At 46.8% G+C, this 19,139-nt stretch overlaps 1 protein-coding gene across 4 annotated transcripts in view; it reads left to right on the top strand.

Moving 5' to 3' along the window:
• MYH10 (myosin heavy chain 10) overlaps positions 1 to 19,139 on the top strand; it is a 110,334-nt gene extending 91,195 nt beyond the window's left edge. For all 4 annotated transcript variants that reach the window (XM_063352553.1, XM_063352555.1, XM_063352554.1 and 1 more), the window contains 17 exons: positions 1,320 to 1,491; positions 2,246 to 2,458; positions 2,559 to 2,703; positions 4,123 to 4,329; positions 6,491 to 6,595; positions 7,675 to 7,827; positions 8,165 to 8,413; positions 8,973 to 9,185; positions 9,690 to 9,902; positions 11,200 to 11,361; positions 12,824 to 12,952; positions 14,204 to 14,292; positions 14,542 to 14,665; positions 14,773 to 14,981; positions 15,858 to 15,966; positions 16,322 to 16,494; positions 17,389 to 19,139. In XM_063352553.1, the coding sequence (XP_063208623.1) occupies positions 1,320 to 1,491; positions 2,246 to 2,458; positions 2,559 to 2,703; positions 4,123 to 4,329; positions 6,491 to 6,595; positions 7,675 to 7,827; positions 8,165 to 8,413; positions 8,973 to 9,185; positions 9,690 to 9,902; positions 11,200 to 11,361; positions 12,824 to 12,952; positions 14,204 to 14,292; positions 14,542 to 14,665; positions 14,773 to 14,981; positions 15,858 to 15,966; positions 16,322 to 16,494; positions 17,389 to 17,533 (2,810 nt within the window). In that variant the 3' untranslated portion in view covers positions 17,534 to 19,139. The remainder of the gene's footprint in view (positions 1 to 1,319; positions 1,492 to 2,245; positions 2,459 to 2,558; positions 2,704 to 4,122; positions 4,330 to 6,490; positions 6,596 to 7,674; positions 7,828 to 8,164; positions 8,414 to 8,972; positions 9,186 to 9,689; positions 9,903 to 11,199; positions 11,362 to 12,823; positions 12,953 to 14,203; positions 14,293 to 14,541; positions 14,666 to 14,772; positions 14,982 to 15,857; positions 15,967 to 16,321; positions 16,495 to 17,388) is intronic.

Consider the following 19,139-nt stretch of genomic DNA (forward strand, 5'->3'; position numbering starts at 1 on the left):
TGTTTCTGAAGATACTCGACAGATGTGTTTGGTTATGGTACCATTCCAAGATTGATGGCCTTAGAAATGGAAATTAAAGCTTAAATATAAGGCATGCAATTTCTTGGCTAGTAAAGCACAGTAAAATGATATTTACTCTTGGATATGATTCAAGAAGCCATTAAGATTCTCTGCTAGGGGCTTGGCACCGCTAGGCTCTGGAATTTGAGGAAAAAAAAAACCACAAAACACCCTAATTCAGTTTACTATGAACTTTCTCAATTACAAAATTGGGTCTTATGACACTGTTCTGTCACTCACCAGAAATATAATGTAAAAACAGAGGGGGAAAGTGCTATTTTTTTGGAATGAAGAACTGTTTAGAGAAAACCTGTGTTACTTTAGATTGTCTGGAAAATGCCAGATAGCGGTGGGTGGCTCGAAGAGATGATCCTTGAAGAGGGCTCCCTTTTCAAGATGATGTCCTGATCCAGTAGCAGCCTTAGGAAGGGTGTGAGAGAAATCTCTGCACTGAGGACCCATAAGTATTGAACAAGTCTAATAACTTAGGCTCATGCTAATGCATTTAGAATTACGCTAATGCCATGCTGAGCACCAGTGGTTTGGCAAAACCTTCCTGTGACTTAGATAGCTTATATACCTGGTCATTAGCTAACCGTAAACAATGCAGCCAGTAACCATCTTAATCAGACAACAGGCAGATCAACTTAATGTGTTTTGTTGTTACGGCACCGATAACTGGGTGGTTTTCACAAAGAAGTACCTTAGGGCAGGAGTTGGTCGGCTACAGCCCTCAGGGAAGCCCGCAGGGTCGCAAAGTCTTGCGAAATATCGATGGGATGCGAGTTAGTGACACAGATACTCGCAAAAACTGTTTATCCAAGTTTTCTTTAAGTTACACTGTTTTCCAGTAGACCTTTTGGAGCCTAGCCCAGCCCTTCCAAGACTATGCAAGCCATCATTTTTTCCGGTCTGTAGTTGATACTCATTTTTGAATCATGATGTCTGTGATCATTTGGCCTAGAAGCTCAAACTGCTCTTCTGTTAGATCCCGTTCCTTATTTTTTCTCAAGATGAGGTTATGTTTCTCTTCCCTTATGTCAAACTTTTTTCTCCAATAATTGGCTTTTTCTTGACTTTCTATTGAAATCATACAGTTCGACTTTGCTATTTCATCTTTCGCAGTCATCTTCCAGCTGCAGACTGGAGAAAGAACTGACACAGTATAAATTAACCTCCCCACCCTCCTTGCCACCCCAAACCTTCTGAGGATGACAAGAATAAAAATTGCATATAAATATCATTCTTTGCTTCCTTAGAGCGCTTAAAAAAGGAGGAGAAGACTCGTCAAGAACTAGAAAAAGCTAAAAGAAAACTGGATGGCGAAACGACAGACCTACAGGACCAAATCGCTGAGCTGCAAGCCCAGATTGAAGAGCTAAAGATCCAGCTGGCCAAGAAAGAGGAAGAACTCCAGGCTGCTCTCGCTAGGTCAGAGCGCGACGGGGCTTATGACTACAGAAGTGTGGTAGAAACCTGCTTTCCCAGACGGAATTGCAGTTCACTGCAAACGTATCGGAACTGGGAATGTTACAGCAGAAACCAGTTCACGTTTGTGCTAGAGCATCTGTAGGCACCTGTGCTGCGCTTCGACGCGGCAAAAAATGGCATTCAGTGTTCTATCAGCATCCTTGCTCTGCAAAGCTGCACTAAAATAAGTTTCACCGGGGTATAATAGCGTTTGGGCTCTGGAAGCTGCTTTTTGTCTCCCAGAGTTTCAGCCTCAAGAGGAAAAAAGCACGTCATTCTCAGTGAGCCTTCTTGGTAGAGGACTTTCAGTGATGGGGTAGGACAGGCCTTATCAAGACGTGTGTGGTAGCCTTGCGGTCACATGTTACAAGCTAAACACCTTTTGTGTTTTCTGAGTGATGATCTATAGTTTTGCGGGAAGAGAAAATTCTACAGATGGTGCATTTTTGGGACAGTGTAAAATGTAAACTTGAATGTAAACTTGGACGCAGGGTCATTCCGATAGTGCATCTTTAGTACCTGGGGCACTGCGCTTGTCGGGGGCTGGAGTATAACAGTAGTGGTTTTCTATCTATGAAGTTTCAGAAGGTCGGTTTTATTCTAGTGGAAAAGTTAAGATATCGTTTATGTACGTAATTTTAAATAATGCCAGACTGTTACGAGAATGGATCTGAAGGTATGGAATGTCATTAACTGTTGTGCCTCTGTTTAACAGAGGTGATGAAGAAGCAGTTCAGAAAAACAACGCACTGAAAGTGATAAGAGAGTTGCAGGCTCAAATTGCAGAACTCCAGGAGGACCTTGAATCTGAGAAGGCATCACGCAACAAGGCAGAGAAGCAGAAGAGAGATTTAAGTGAAGAGCTGGAGGCTTTAAAAACCGAACTGGAAGATACCTTGGATACCACTGCAGCACAGCAAGAGCTGAGGTAGGATCATACGTCTGTGTAAAAAGGGACCATTAAAATTAATCTTTGATTTACGAAAGACTCAAATGTTGATTTTGATAACTCTTGATGCTTCCTCTAGGACAAAGCGTGAGCAGGAGGTGGCGGAACTGAAGAAAGCAATTGAAGAGGAAACCAAAAACCATGAAGCGCAGATCCAGGAAATCAGGCAGAGGCACGCTACTGCTCTGGAAGAGCTCTCTGAACAGCTTGAACAGGCCAAAAGGGTGAGAAGAAAACGAATTACAGAAATACACTTTTCTGCTTTGGGACTTTTTATAAGTACCATAAGTGTTGCAGTCCCTTCCGCTGATACCTGCAGAGCGAAGTTGTCCTCCATACGTGCGTGACAATTGCAGTTGAATCAAATATATCGCGCTGGTTTGAGTATATTCCAACTTTTAGACAGTCTCGGCATCTGAAAGGTGTTCATTAGGCTTGGAAACGGCGCAGCTAGAGATAAATCGTGTAGTACTTCTGTAGGAATTCTCCAGCAGTCCACAAGCTAATTTGGTGAAAAGCAGTTCTCTGCAGGAGTGAACTACAAAATGCTTCCAAAGAAGGTGATGGTAACGTCAGCACTCACAAATGCTGAACTGCGGGGGGCAGGTAGTGTAAAAGTTCTTCCACCCACTCTGAACTTTGTGCTTGTGCTGTGACCTCCAGTGCCAGATACCCGTGGGTGTCAGATACCTTACCGGAGAACACAACACAGCTGTGCAAACTGGCGACCACCACTGGAGCAGGCAGGAGGCAGCACACCTGGATAGCGGGGCTCCTGCTGGTGTAGCTCGAGTGTCGCCTTCAAAAGTAGAATTATTCCCACGCTGCCAGAAAACCCCCAGTATCTTTAGTTGGTGAAATTATAGTCTTGGTCGTTCACGAATGTGTGTCTGTGAACTGTTCGTATACTGTAGTAATATTTTTATGTAGAGAATACGTCACAAGGTTCCTTAATTTAAAATACTAAGTGAGAAACGGTGCAGTTAAAGAGGGTGAAAATTATAGTTTATTCGCCTGCATGTCTTCTGCTCCTTATGCGTTAAATCTTCTCAATAAGAGTATGAGAAGATGGAAAAATACCCTGCAATCTTAAACAAAGCTCCTGATGATGTCTAGTTCTCGTGATACAGTAAGAATGGGACTTAAACATCCCGTATGCCAATTATTAGTTTTTTCAAAAGGTTTTTTGACAAATGTCAGTGCAGTGGTGAAAAGTGCTTTGTTAGGCACTTCCAGGCTGCTACGCCTACTAAAATCAGGGCAGCTTTCGTCGATATCTTTCCTTTTATTTCTGTGAGATGAGCCATGCTGATCTGTTAATGGGCACATTCCTGCCTACTTGCAGTGCTGCTGGGTCGCTGTACAGCGCCCACATCCCAGGGCTCGCTGAATTCATAGAAGTATCTTCTGGTCCTCACTGGTACCTGTGGTATCTGAGAGTGGAATAACTTGAAAAACTCATTTTTTGGGCTAACATACACAGAATGTTACATGGCAGCATTTTAAACGCTCCCTACTTACAACTTGCTGAGCACTTGGCTTTTAACTTGTAAACCTGATTTCCTGGGCTGAGTATTTTTAGCAGAAAACTTTATTGCTCTGTAACAAAGTGTTGAATTTATTTTCTTTTTGTTTTTTCCTAGTTCAAGGCAAATCTTGAAAAAAACAAGCAAGGCCTAGAGTCTGACAACAAGGAGTTAGCCTGCGAAGTGAAGGTACTGCAGCAGGTCAAGGCAGAGTCTGAGCATAAGAGGAAGAAGCTCGATGCTCAGGTGCAAGAGCTAACGGCGAAGGTCACAGAAGGAGAAAGGTTGAGGGTGGAACTGGCAGAGAAGGCTAACAAGCTACAGGTAAGGCTGTATGCAAGTCATAGAGTCATAGAATCATAGACTGGTTTAGGTTGGAAGGGACCTTAAAGGCCACCCAGTGCCACCCCCTGCCCTGGGCAGGGACACCTCCCACCAGCCCAGGTTGCTCCAAGCCCCATCCAACCTGGCCTTGAACCCCTCCAGGGATGGGGCAGCCACAGCTTCTCTGGGCAACCTGGGCCAGGGGCTCACCGCCTCATAGTGAAGAATTTCTTCCTAATGTCCACTCTAAATCTCCCCTCCTTCAGTTTAAAACTGTTACCCCTCGTCCTGTCACTCCAGTTCCTGATCCAGAGTCCCTCCCCAGCTTTCCTGTGGGCCCTGTTTAGGGACTGGAAGGGGCTGGAAGGTCTCCCCGGAGCCTTCTCTTCTCCAGGCTGAACCCCCCCAGCTCTCTCAGCCTGTCCTCACAGCAGAGGTGCTCCAGCCCTTGGATCATCTTCGTGGCCTCCTCTGGCCCCCCTCCAACAGGTCCATGTCCTTCTTGTGCTGAGGGCTCCACAGCTGGACACAGTGCTCCAGGTGGGGTCTCACCAGAGCGGAGAAGAGGGGCAGAATCTCCTCCCTCAACCTGCTGGCCATGCTTTTTTTTCATGCAGCCCAGGATGCGGTTGGCTTTCTGGGCTGCCAGTGTGCATTGCCTGCCCATGTTGAGTTTCTCAGCCATCAGCACCCCCAAGTCCTTCTCCTCAGGGCTGCTCTCAAGCCATTCTCCACCCAACCTGTATTTGTGCCTGGGATTGCCATGACCCAGGTGCAGGACCTTGCAATTGGCCTGGTTGAACTTCATGAGGTTCGCATGGGCCCACCTCTCCAGCCTGTCCAGGTCCCTCTGGATGGCATCCCTTCTCTCCAGCGTGTCGACTGTGCCACACAGCTTGGTGTCATCGGCAAACTTGCTGACGGGGGCACTCGATCCCACTGTCCATGTCACTGCCAAAGACGTTAAAGAGCACTGGTCCCAGTTCTGACCCCTGAGGAACGCCGCTCGTCACCGGTTTCCGGTGTTTCCACCAATTGAGCCATTGACTGCAACCCTTTGAGTGCGGCCATCCAGCCAGTTCCTTATCCTCCGAATGTCCTAAACTGCTGAAAAAATATGCAAGAAAGTAAAAGCCTTAAGCACGTGCAGAAATGGCTAGGAGAAATGACTTGCAAAGATGGAGCTGGGTCTACAGGAACTGGGTCTGTAGTTGATGTGGGAGGTGACGTCAGTCATACACTCATGTACTTGAGGAGCCTTAAAGTGGTGACGTGCCTCAGGTGGAGATAGCTGCACAGCCGTGATGTTAATCCTGAACTTTTTGGGCTATGTGAGAATTATAGCGGCTTTTAAATATATGGCTTCCCATCCCGGAGAGCAAATCCTGTAGGAGGCTCTGGTGACAGCTGGCCTACAGGTTTCTGGCCTGGGTGTGGAACTGAGTAGATTGGGCTGAGCTCATTTGAGTAGATTGGGCTGAGCTCCTTTGTCGGTGTGAGCAAAAACGTACTGAGTGGTGGTGGCCACAAGCTTCCTTTCGTGCTTCAAAGTCTGGAGCTTGACAGGTGGTGCTGGCAAGTCAAGGCCTGTTCTCCTGGAAAATGGAGAAAATGGACAAAATGCAGTCGGGGCTGACTTCTAAACTGCAGCAACAAGTACTTTAGGTAAATCAAGCTAAAGTGCTTCAAAAGGGGAATGGCCCTGTTCTTTTCAGGGGAAGCGTTCAGGCAGTCTCTCGCTGTGCATACAAGCGGCGTAGCCTAAAATAGCAGAGTTGGCACCTGGCAGTAACCTCTTTCTCCTGCAGTGATGCTTTTAACTCAGCTGCCACCCTGATAATCCCCGAATTAACAGTCCTGTAAAATATATGGTCCTATGATTAAAATAGCATTTAAGTGGGAATGCGGATATTGGGCCAAATAGCACGCCTGACTCTTGTGAGGTTATACCCTTGCGTTCAGGATTGACATCCCATTTCAAGTTTCTCACCAAACTTCACTATTTTTAGCTTGTTGTATCTCTGTACTGGGATCTGTTGTTGTCTTGCCATACCTGGAATTCGTTGAGGTTTTGTGTTCCGCGGTTCCAGCCTCCCGCTGGGACGTAAGCTTTGCCGTGAGTCAGCTGCACGCTGTTACCTTTAGACTGCTTGCTTTGCAGAACGAGCTGGATAATGTCTCGAGTCTCCTGGAGGAAGCAGAGAAGAAAGGCATTAAGTTTGCCAAGGATGCGGCCAGTTTGGAATCGCAGCTCCAGGATACGCAGGTGTGTGTGCAGTGAAGCTTGAACTTTGCACGGAAGCTTTGTTCCTCCTTGAAATGCTGACTGCATAACAGAAAATACATTGTCATTCATGGCTTGGAAAGTCCCTTGGGTAAAAGCTGTGTTTCCCGTTGAAGCCTAGTGAAACGTGATGTATAATGACTGCTCAGCTACGTGTGGGGCCAGTTTTTCCTGATCTAAGATTCATTACTCGATAGACTGTAGCCATTCAGTTTCTCTTTTATTTCTTAGTCTCTGTAGGAGAGAAATATAAAGTCAAAAAAGCCTTTCCAAGTAGAATGTTGATGTAAATAAGATCCTTGGGGTATATGAAAGGCACAAGGGACAATACCCTGTCTCTTACTGACAGCTTCTTTAAAACTGCCAGTGTTTGGTTTTGATTTAAATAATACAGCTTTATGTATGTATTCATCACTTAAACGTGCGCTTTTTTTGATATTTTTCCCCCCCCCTCCCTGTACAAAAATCCTAATGGTGACTACTTGAATAACGTTAATCACAATTGGAGAGGTCTGCGAGGAACAGGGTGGGGGGTGGAAATGGTCTTTACGCCTTTCATTAGTCTCCGTTACGACAGAAGTTTCCACTGCCAAATTACAGCTGTCTTCAAACTGACCTTTATATTTAAGCAGTGCAGCAAAACTTGGAAGCGTGCTGCCGGGGCAGGATTTGCTGCCATATATTCTTTCCAGGTGGTTTAAAACAGGGACTCTATTTTCCTTCTTTCAGACAAGCATATACGTTTTGAAGGTGACTCCTCTGCTTGTCCCTTTAAAGACGGAAAAGTATCATCCATTAACCTCTAGAAGAGACAGTGGCATGGATTCCCTGATCAGAAATATGCTTTATAAAGGCTTAAGCGTCCCCAAAATGAATGAGCGGGGCCTTTCTGAAAACCCAAATTCCAGATGTCTTCATAAGCGTGTCCTTGTACAAAACTGCTGTGAGAAAAATAATCAGACCTGAAATTCCATTTGCAGTAATGGAGGGTGGTAGCCCAAGGCCGCGGTTAACACACTGTGAACCAAACTGAACTTGGAATTTGCCTGTTTGTGCAACAGGAGCTGCTTCAGGAAGAGACCCGCCAGAAACTCAACCTGAGCAGTAGGATTAGGCAGCTGGAAGAGGAGAAGAACAACCTGCAAGAGCAGCAGGAAGAGGAAGAGGAGGCCAGAAAGAACTTGGAGAAGCAGATGCTCGCCTTGCAGTCACAGGTAAGCCACTGGAAATGGCGGGCCTGGTGTAGGGCCTGCGCATTTCAGGTGAGGTGAACTGGTGTCCCAAACCTCTTGGAAAAATGTCATGTAACTTGCACACGTGCTAGACCGGATTTTGGAATAACATTTCCTGTGGTCTTTCTCCATTGCAGCAATGACTGGTACAGCGAACTGGAGCAGGCAGCGCTTTCCCCCGCGTAGTGTGCTGCTAGCTCACAATTTTTGTGTTACTTCAGCAGTAACATCTATTTCTGGTTTTGTATTTTGGACCTGATGCTTTTTGTTCCTTCTCGTGATGCGCTAAGGAGCGTTATTTTCTTTTATTAAATTTCAGTTGGCTGAGGCTAAGAAAAAGGTAGATGATGACTTGGGAACCATTGAAGGCCTGGAGGAAAATAAGAAGAAATTACTGAAGGACATGGAGTCCTTAAGCCAGCGCCTAGAGGAGAAGGCAATGGCTTATGACAAACTGGAAAAGACAAAGAATCGCCTGCAGCAAGAACTGGATGACTTGATGGTAGATTTAGACCATCAGCGCCAGATTGTTTCTAACTTGGAGAAAAAGCAGAAGAAGTTTGATCAGGTAGTCTAGTTTCCTGTCATCTTCCTCCTTTCTATGATTTTTTAAGTGGCATCTTGTTTCTGTTGCTACTGCATAAACGAGCCTTGTCTAAAGAAGGGGCTGCCTAAAGTACTGTGGTTATTGATAGATCTTTTGTGAGCGGCTTGGCCTTTTTTAAGAGTAACTTGTCACTTACAGTTTCACTGAGTTAAATGCCAGCTTTGAGTCTTGTTAGATCAAGCAATGAGCTCTTTAGATACAAGAAGGAAATTATATTGGAACAAAAACTGAAGAAGAGTATTATTGTAATCCTTCAAGATAGACTAAGAAAGGATGTGAAGACTGAAAGATGAAAATAATATAAAACTTAGTTAACCTTGATTAGTGGCTTGCTCTCCTCACCTCATCCCAGAGTAGATGTAGCTGTTTTCTTACTAACGCTTTGATCAAGATTGAGACGAGACAGCTTCTGAAGGCCAATTAAACTTGGAGCATTAACCACTTCATTGACTAAACACCTGAGGCAGGAAGGACCTGATCAGAGAACTTATGAGCTGGATTAATTATTTCTTATGTTCAGATGCTGGCAGAAGAAAAGAACATTTCTGCCAGATACGCAGAGGAAAGAGATCGTGCTGAAGCAGAAGCAAGGGAGAAGGAAACCAAAGCACTGTCACTAGCTCGGGCTTTGGAAGAAGCCCTGGAAGCTAAGGAAGAATTTGAAAGACAGAACAAACAGTTGCGTGCAGATATGGAAGACTTAATGAGCTCTAAAGATGATGTGGGCAAAAACGTAAGTATGTTTCCACACCCTATTTCGTTATATACTGCGTAGGGAATAACACAGGAAAACTCCCGGGCTGGAGAAGTGTATTCGACACAAAAATAGAACTTCTTGAAGCTGACTTGTAACCCCAAATTCTGGATGAATTAATGCTCAGAATAAGAGGGTGGGCTTTATTAACATCAGGCCTTCTAAAAAGATGTGAAGACATGGAGAGCAGAAGTTGCTGGGAAAGGAGTAACAGCACCGGTGCTAGATTTAAAGAGCGTGTCCCACTGCTACGTTTTCTCTGTGACGTTGCACAGCTCATCTCTCCCAATCATCTGCTTAGATGGTTGTTGGGTTCTCTAATAGAGACTTAAAAATGCTGCTCTGCCTGTTTTGATTCATTGTCCAGTTGAGACCATCACAAAATGTAGTGTACTGAGTTCACGTAATGCCTTATTTTGCTGTTAATAACTGCTGATGTTGAGATACCTGAAGGAGAGGGTCTGATTGATGTTTGTGGCTTAGGTCCACGAGCTGGAGAAGTCAAAGAGAACTTTAGAGCAACAGGTCGAAGAGATGAGGACTCAGCTCGAGGAGCTGGAAGATGAATTGCAGGCCACAGAAGATGCTAAGCTTCGTTTGGAGGTCAACATGCAAGCTATGAAAGCCCAGTTTGAGAGAGATCTGCAAGCCAGAGATGAACAGAATGAAGAGAAAAAGAGGATGCTGGTTAAACAAGTATGTCTGTTTTACTGTACTTCATAGTGGGAAGGGTGTGATGGTCTTTTCCCAAATCTCTGTGGCTTTGGTGATAAGTAGCTACCAGAGAAATAAAACACTCTGCTTGAACGTCCCATCCTATAGAAATCCCAGTCACTGATCTTTACAAACAATAGAATAGGTGGTGTTGAGGACTAGCTGCGGTCAACCGTTAACGTTAGTCTCCCACCGATGGTCCTTCAACTCAACTGTATTTTGTCTCAAAAGCACTCCACACACAAGTAGGTTTGGCTGTTGCTCCCTGGGTGTATTTCAGGCCCATCCTATTTGGTGTACAGGAGTAAATCCATGGATGCTAACCCAGACTGGGACTGGAATTCGGTGAACAGTTTCTTAAATGAAAATCGTGGCAAAATATTCCAGATCTGCCAGACTTGAGTCTCTTCAGATCTGCTTTGTGTTACTAGAATTCTCAAGAAATGCCTTTAAAATGTCATGTTTGTAAGAGAAGGTGGTTCTAAATTAATATTTCTAAAGCTTTAAGGAAAAAAACCCACCTAATATTTCAAGATTTATCAGAAGAAAACAAAAACTTAAAATAACCGAGAATCACCGACGTGGCGATCTCTTAGAAATAAACAAAAGCGTTGGCCTAGAAGGCTTTTGGAGTTCACCGCAGTGCAAAATTGCTATTGTCTTCAGCTCTTGACCTGGCACGAGGAGGGAGGCTTGATTCAAAATGAAATATATTCTTCCATGTTGGTGACCTGTGGTATTTCTTTCTCAGTTTTATTGTTTGTATGAGTTTGTGTTGGCTACCTACTTTGCTTTTCTGTTTTGTGTTGGGAAAAAAAAAATAATGTTGGTGTGTAAATGCTAGTAGCCCAGCCGTTTCAAAGAGAATTAATTCATCTTTTTCTTGAGAAAATGCGGTGATTCTACGTCTTATTTTCCTCTTAGCGGTTCAATCAATTAGTGACGTCTGCCCCGGAGTGCTACCTAAATGTGGATAGATGCGCTGGGCAAGGAGCTAATCACTAAGTAGCTGAACAGATGAAATGGAAATGCTTCAGGCACTGAGCAATTGTCTTTGTTTTCCTGTTCCGTCAGTTCAGAGATCTCTGCTTCCAGTGTGTGCAGTTGGCTTTGCCGTCTGCAGTGTCGTCCCACGTACCTTGCGTTCTGTAGCCTCTTCCAATCGAGTAGTGTTCATTCTGCTCTGCAAAGCCCTTTCGGCTTCATCAAAACCATTTTGCCAGGGCTTGGTGTTTGCTCCGTTCCTGGAGCTGAGCCTGTTAACGCCTTGATTTCACAGGTGCGGGAGCTGGAGGCGGAACTGGAAGATGAGCGCAAACAGAAGGCTCTTGCTGTGGCGGCCAAGAAGAAAATGGAGATGGATCTCAAAGACCTGGAAGGTCAGATAGAAGCTGCAAACAAGGCTCGAGATGAAGCAATCAAACAGCTACGTAAGCTCCAGGTGGGCCCAGCTAACGAACTGAGCTGCTGTCTCTCCTGGTGACAGTCTGTCCAGGGTGTTGCTTGTCATTAAATACCTCTGTAGCTTGAAGGCAAGAGGAGTATCAGACTCGGCTATGCTGCCACGTGTCGTAGAGTGTCTGGCCTGAACTTCTCACCTGCTCGAAACTCCTCTCATCTATAAGGAATTCAGATTGTTCCCAATGTACTTCTACTCAGTAGTCATCTTCGTCCTCATTTCAACAATTTGCGTGAGGATTTACTGAGTATTGCTTTCTAGGCTGCGCTTTTAAAATTTATGGTTCTTTGTCTCTTTGAGTTTACTGATTTGAGCTCAGCTCTTGCTGACTGCTGCTTCCTCAACTCGTTGAACTTTTTTTTTTTTTTTAAGGCGTTTTCAACCAAAAACGCTCCAGAGAAAAAGGAGGAGTAAATCTTAGTTGCTTTTAAAAAGCTCCAAGATGCCCATTTCTTTTTAGTTTGGCAAGAAAAAACAAAGTCCTTGTGTCAAGGGTTTATTTCCCATTCCCAAAAAAATATTCAACATTTGGTACAGTTCAGTTTCGCCAAAGATTTTTCAGTGCTATGGCCTGAAGCTGCAGGAGTATGAGGCTGCGGCGAGACCGTGGCAAGCATACGGCAAATTAAAACTGCCTTTCCGCCCTGTCCGCTTTATTCCTTGGCCATCCCACTTCAAATCCTACTTCAACAGAAGGAGGGCAGTTCTGGAAGCGAGCCCTGGGTGAAGAGGGAGCCAGTCCCTAGCGGTACCCTGCTGCTCTGGTCCAAGGGCAGAGGGAGCCGGGGAGCTCCCACCTGAGCTCCGACACCCGCGCGAGCGCCTGAAGTAAGTGCTCTCGTGGGTGGGGGTGTTCTGCGGCTGTGGGTACAACCTAAATGCGGTTTCTCCGACTCTTATCTGGCTCTCTCAGCGTCTCGAGTCAAACTTGTGCAGATTAAGATTTCGGTCTGCGTTAACGGTGTTTCTTAAGGGAAGCGTAAATACGTCCTTCCAGGTATGCAAACCGGTGCGTTGCGTGACTTCGGCACTGAGAGTAGTTTCTGACCTTTGCATATTTGTAATAAGTTTGGGGCTTTTTAGTCCATTTAAGTGAATTTTTTTTACAAGTCGTTCCAAGAGCTTTACCTCTCCCATAAATTTCATGACAAATGTAATTGAGCAGCTCTTTAATATTAGAGTTTTTTCCTACAAGAAATATAGCAGATAAATGAGGTGAAGTCTTATAATGGGATATTTCTGACAAGGAATTCAGTGATGGGAAGACGAGAAAATTGAAGTTTTCCTATGAAAATAAGAACTGAAAATGCATTTATGGGGAATGAAGCCGCTTAGGAGGGAAGGCCTTACCTTTTAAGGGCCAAAATGCTTCAGAGCCGCTAATAAATCTTGTGGTTGTCCTAACACAGCATGGCTTTTTCTTTCCCCCACTTCCCAACTGCAGGCTCAAATGAAAGACTACCAGCGGGAGCTGGAAGAAGCCCGCGCATCCAGAGATGAGATCTTTGCCCAGTCCAAAGAGAGCGAAAAGAAGCTCAAAGGTCTCGAAGCGGAAATACTCCAGCTCCAAGAGGTGAGGTTGAAATCCAAGAAATTTGTTTTTCTTGCTAGGGTAAAGTGAAGATCGGAGAGTAAAAAAAGTAAAAAGCAATCTAGCGAGTTGAAGAGAGAAACGGGAGCCGGGAGAAGTTTCTCTTCCCCCCCTGCCCCAGGTCATCGGTGAGCTCCTTGTCCCTTCGTAGGGTCATTCCAGGAGCCTGGACTTGGCATTCCTCTGCCTGGGAAGCAGGAGAGCTTTATTGCTGCTTAAACAGATTGGAGGGCTCACTAAAATTTGCCAGGCGGCTCGAGAGTGTGTGGAAGGTGCAGTGCGGTGTCCGTACTAAAATTGATCATTGGAACTGTATAAAAAGCTGACAGGCTCCCCAGTACCCCAGTGGGCCATTTAAGTCTGTGGAGGTTTTTCACTCTGCCGTCTCAGGGCCTCATCCCTTTCTCTTTCGGGCCGGTGTTCCCTCGTTGTCGGCAATTCGTGCAAGAGCTCCGAGTCCTGCTGCGTACGGCTCCTCTCCCGTTGTCTCCCTGGTCTGTCACGCGGTCAAACGCCACCGGAATGGCCTCGTGTGAGAGACTGCCTCTTTCTTGGCCCGCGTTAGCTTCAGACTACAGTTTGAAGCAATCGTTCAGATTTCACTGTGCTCGCTGTTGGAGCCTTTACAGATCACCTACGGCTTACTTAGGGCAGCTCCGTGTCGTTCTTTTGCGGACTTCAGACTTGCTGGTCTGGCACTTGCGGTGCATTTAATTGTCCTTCGTAGCAAATGCCTGGGTGTTTCCACCGTTGAAGGCAGTTTTATAATAGAAGGTTCAGCGCTGTTTATGCTATTGTGCTAAAGCCGTTGCTGTCTGTGTTTTGCTTGCATCCGTGCTATGCACTCTGAAAGAACCTAAAAAATGGACTTAATTTAGTGCCCACTTTACACTGAGTGTGTTTGTGAGACCGTGCGACAGAATGGTTTTCTCCTGCTGTTTAGGGTGTGAATGTTACTGATTTTCACAGATGTTTTATTTTTCCTTAACTTTGTGCAAGGAAAACTTCAGGGCCAGGGAGAAGTAAATCCCTCGTAGTCGTATGGCAGCGAAAGGGGGGAAATACCAAGATGTCCTGCTAGCTTCTACAGCTGTCGCTTCTGCTTGTCCTTGAAAAGACCTCGGGAATACCGCACTTCACAGCATCTCCCAGAAGTCATTAGAAGGCTCGATTGCTTGCCGGAGTTTTTGCGATTCCTAATGCTGTGATGAATCTTTTCCTAAACCTTCGCAGGAGTTTGCTGCGTCTGAAAGAGCCCGTCGTCACGCTGAGCAAGAGAGGGACGAGCTGGCTGACGAGATTGCAAACAGCGCTTCAGGAAAGTGAGTCATCAAATGTATTAACGGTGCATCTGAAGAACTCCGGGCACCGGCAGCTGTAGTTCTCGGCAGTCCGCTTGCAAATTCTCTATTGACTTGTCTTCATGATAAAAATCCCGTGGTGTCATGAAGAGAATTGCTTACAGAGAAGCTTCTCGTGATAATTTGCAATGCCTAGAGTAGCAGAAGCAAACTAGCTGGTAGCTTTGCATCAGACCTGAACGTATCTTGACCCAAATACTTCCTTTCTAGGTCAGCGCTGCTGGATGAGAAGCGCCGGCTGGAAGCTCGTATTGCACAGTTGGAGGAAGAGCTCGAGGAAGAGCAGAGCAACATGGAGCTTCTCAACGAGCGGTTCCGAAAGACCACGCTGCAGGTGAATCGGTTCTTGGCCATGCTGTTGGGGCAATCTGTGTTTCAGTGAGCAGTTAAGTGGAGGCTCTGAATAGCACCAAATGACCTTCTATTCTTCTCCTCTGACAGGTTGACACTCTTAATTCTGAGCTAGCCGGGGAGCGGAGCGCTGCCCAGAAGAGTGAGAATGCACGGCAGCAGCTGGAAAGGCAGAACAAAGAGCTGAAAGCCAAGCTGCAGGAACTGGAGGGATCTGTGAAGTCTAAATTCAAGGCAACGATTTCTACTCTAGAAGCCAAGATTGTGCAGCTGGAAGAACAGCTCGAGCAGGAAGCCAAGTAAGGAACAAATCCGTCTGCCTGTGGTTGCTCTGTCAGCTCGATGTCTGAGCCCACCATGCCTTAAGTTTACGTAGGGCTGAGACGTGAGCTTGCAGCACGGGAGCTGGGATTTATTAGCGAGAATCCTACTGTTTAGGGGACCCGCTTTAACAAGACAGCTGTAAAGTAACTGGGATTGAAAGTTTCAGAATCTGCTTGCTCCGTAACGGCTGAACGAACTCTTGGAAGTTAACCAGGGGAATATGGTGGCTGGGGGCGCCAGGATCCACAGGCTGCTGCGGAAGTTTCTTGAGACAAGATAAAACGTTCCCTTGAGACACCTGCTCTCTGGTTAGAGGGAACAAGCTGAACAGCTGAGGTGGGACAGCTTTAGGGAGCCGAGGGGAGTCCTGTGCTCTGCCAGAACTCTTTCTGCAGCTCTTCCTGTCTGTGCTTTCCATCTTGGTCCTCCACAATTTTTGTTCGTTCTTTTTTTTTTTCGCTAGTTCCTCCCCGAAGCTGCGGGTGGGCTGTCTCATCACCATCTCCATTCTCTTTGTGCTTTTGGCTCTGCGGGAGGAGTGTGCTCCTGGGTAGCAATGACTTTAAAGCTGTTCTCCTCAATCTCATTGTGAAGAAGCACCTTCTTATCCCTCGCTCCAGCCTGCGTTACTGCCCTGGCATTGCTCCGCTGCTGAGGCTTTACGCTTTCAGAGCTACCTCCCGGCCAACCACCAGCACAATAAAACTATGTCGGTTCTGTTGATGGCGGCAGACACGTTAAGAGGACTCAAGTATCAGTTAGACAATGAGGCGAGAGCCTTTCGGAAAGGGCGGATCTGGTGTTCCTAGCCTTCAGGTACTGGGAAAAATCATGGCTTTTGGTTATTCTAGGGAAAGAGCAGCTGCTAACAAATTGGTGCGTCGCACAGAGAAGAAATTGAAAGAAGTCTTCATGCAGGTGGAGGACGAGCGTCGACACGCAGACCAGTACAAGGAGCAGGTAGGTGGAAGGGCTTTGCTTTTGAGGCCCGTTTCTCAAAAAAGGCAAATAAAACTATACTTTGAGCAAAAAGGGCTTTTTTAGAAGCATTTTAATGAAAACGTTTGAGGGAACCTCCATCTTAGTCAGTAAACCACTGGAGCAGCTCCCAGCAGTCCGTGTCCCCCTGCGTTAGCTCTGGTGTTGGTGGTTCATCAGTGTGTCCCGGAGTCCCCCGTGGAGCGGGCAGAGGGGCTGGCGGTTCATCTCCAGCCGCGTGGCCAGGGAGGGCAGGGTGTTAGCGAACCTCTCGCCTCCCAAATCCTGGGGCTGCAGCTGCCGAGTTTCATCCTGACGACCTGGTTTTGTATTTTAGATGGAAAAGGCGAATGCCAGAATGAAGCAGCTCAAACGCCAGCTGGAGGAGGCTGAAGAGGAAGCCACACGTGCAAATGCTTCCCGACGTAAACTTCAGCGTGAGCTGGATGATGCCACGGAGGCTAACGAGGGCCTGAGCCGGGAGGTCAGCACCCTGAAAAACAGGCTAAGGTAAGTGGTGCCGTAGCGGCGGGCCGGGGTTTATCGAAGCCCTTGTGTGCTGCGCCCTGGGGAGCATCCAGCTGTGGCACTGCGGAACAGCTGCCGACGTCAGGGGACGGGTCAAACCGGAGCCTGCTGGGAACTGCTGCCCCAGCCGGTTGATGATAACAAGGAAGCTGCCAGTCCGCAGGGATATTCCTGACACCTCTTGAGCCTGAACTCTTGGGAGCTGACGCTGGCAGGTTCCCTGGGGTTGCCGGTTCAGTCCAGCCATAAGTAAAGATGACAGAGGAGACGGCTCAGTCGTGCTGTTCCAGTGGCTGGTGCTTTTTTCCTGTCCCCCCGCCCCACAGCGGGAGTGTTTCAGCCCTTTCCTTGAGAGCAGGACGTTGAGATGAAGGTCTGTAGCGAGTACAGACGGGACTCAGTGGGGGTGAGGCTGGTGCCGAGCAGAAGCCACCTCCGGAGGTCCAGCGCGGCGGGGCGGGCTGGCTCGTAGGACCGGCAGGAGGGATGTGGTGCAGCGCGTCACAAGCGAGCAGTCGATATGTTTTTTTTTTTAGAGGAACTGCTCCGTTCAGCGCTTGCTCTGCGCTTGGTGCTTGTACGGAGACAATATTTTTAGTTACTTGGGACCAGCCAACTGAAGGTGATGGTGTAAACTGAGCAGGAATGCCAGAGTGCCGGAAGGGGTTTGCACCCAGCGCGTTGACCCCTCGGGCAGAGAGAGGGTTTCAAAAAGCCACCCATGAAATTTTCCCCGCGGGTGCCCTGGAGCTGGGCTGCCGCGTCCCCCCGCAGTTCCGCAGGGAGACCTTTCAGGGGCGGCCACCAGCACCCCGGGACTCTGGCTGCCAGAGAGACGGGACCCGTCACCGATGGCTGTCTGCTTGTTGTTGGCAGGAGGGGGGGCCCCATCACCTTCTCCTCCAGCCGGTCCGGGAGACGCCAGCTGCACATTGAAGGGGCCTCTCTGGAGCTCTCGGACGACGACGCGGAGAGCAAAGGCAGCGACGTGAACGAAGCGCAACCGGCCCCTGCCGAGTAGAGCCCCGTCACACCGTTTGCATGCAGAGACCTTTTACACAAGAGTCGGCAGAAGGAGGAGGACTTTTCCTGACCACCCAACTGCCTTGTGGCCCTAAACCTGCCTTACGAGACATCGGCACGCTACAAGGTTACTTACCATAGGTCAACTATGTCTTAAGGCTCTCCAGCCTCACCATACTGTACCCTGCTTCAGATATAGGTACAACTGCTTTTTTATATATAGTAAACAAAATGGGATCGTCTCTGTTCAGTGCATCTATTTTCCAGATACTCATTGTAAAGCCATTTTATAAAGCATCATGTGAAGGATGAACCGTTGGGGTTTTTTTGTTTTGTTTTGTTTGGTTTTTTTTTTTTATCAGTACAGAAACTTCATTCCCGGGGGGGGTAGGTGGTTGGGACAGGCCCATTGTCATGACTGTGCATGCTTTGTTGTACCGCGACATCCTTCCATTTCTTCTGTGCGCAGATGGCCCTTGGCTGGGGCGAGTCTGTTGGATCATTGAAGACCAAACTGCACCTCTTTTACCTTTCTTTCCTCCTAATTGTTGTGATCCGCACACAATCAGCGAGTGAACTGTGAAAAGGCCTTGGGAAGTGTTAGAGGGAAGTGTAGGGATGACCGAGTAGTGTCCATTTTTTTTTTTTTTAACCTGCAATATCATTTTTGAAGTGTTCTCAGCACCTGCTTCATCGGTTAGTGTTCCTGCAGTACAGGCAAACTGAACTCTAGCGTCACCGTTCCTCATCTGTACAGTACTTCTGCGTTTGCAGAGACCTGCTCGCACCGTGCCCACCAGATCCGTGTATATATTAAGGCTAGTATAATGTGAACACCAGTGGAAAAAATAAACATACGACACAGGCAAAATTAATTTATTAATTTATGGCTGAGTGAGTTAGTCTTCAGGACATGGAGCCGAGCGGCTGCCCCGTGGGAGGAGGCTACGTGACAGCTGAGCAGCCAGCCTGGTGTTCTGGGCAGCCGCCGCGCCGGCCGCCAGCAGCCGGGCCAGTACTGGGCAGCGTGGGGCTCGCGTGGAGCCCGCGGTCGCAGGGGTTCAGCGATGGGTGTTGCCTGCCTACGAGTTAACATGCCAGTGGATGTGAATCCTTTTTTTTTTTTGTTGTTGTTGTTGTTGTTTTGTTTTTTTTTTTTTTATTTTGAACAGTATTACAGGGAGTAGTTAGCATTCTTTTTGTTTAAATAGCTGAAAAACTGACATTACAGAAAGTGCCTTAGACACTACAGTACTAAGACAATGTTACATATATAATTTGCCTATATAACAATGATTTAATGTATTAATTTTGACTGTGCTTCATATCATGTACCTCTCTAGTCCAAGTGGTATTATTGATATTAGTGACAATGAATCAGTGTTAACTAGGAAACTTCCTCTGCCACATGCTCAGAAACCATGGATTTCCCTTTTTGGTTAAAAGCTTTAACATCTGTCGCAAAGGTTTTGTTGTGTGTGTTTGGATATTTTTAATCAAACTGGCTGTTGACCACCAGGCATCTGACTGCAAATATCTTGTTTTCTTGTATACCCATATTTCTAGACAATGATTTTTGTAAGACAATAAATTTATTCATTATA

The sequence above is a fragment of the Chroicocephalus ridibundus genome, chromosome 14 (genome assembly GCF_963924245.1).
Source record: "Chroicocephalus ridibundus chromosome 14, bChrRid1.1, whole genome shotgun sequence".
NCBI lineage: Eukaryota > Metazoa > Chordata > Aves > Charadriiformes > Laridae > Chroicocephalus > Chroicocephalus ridibundus.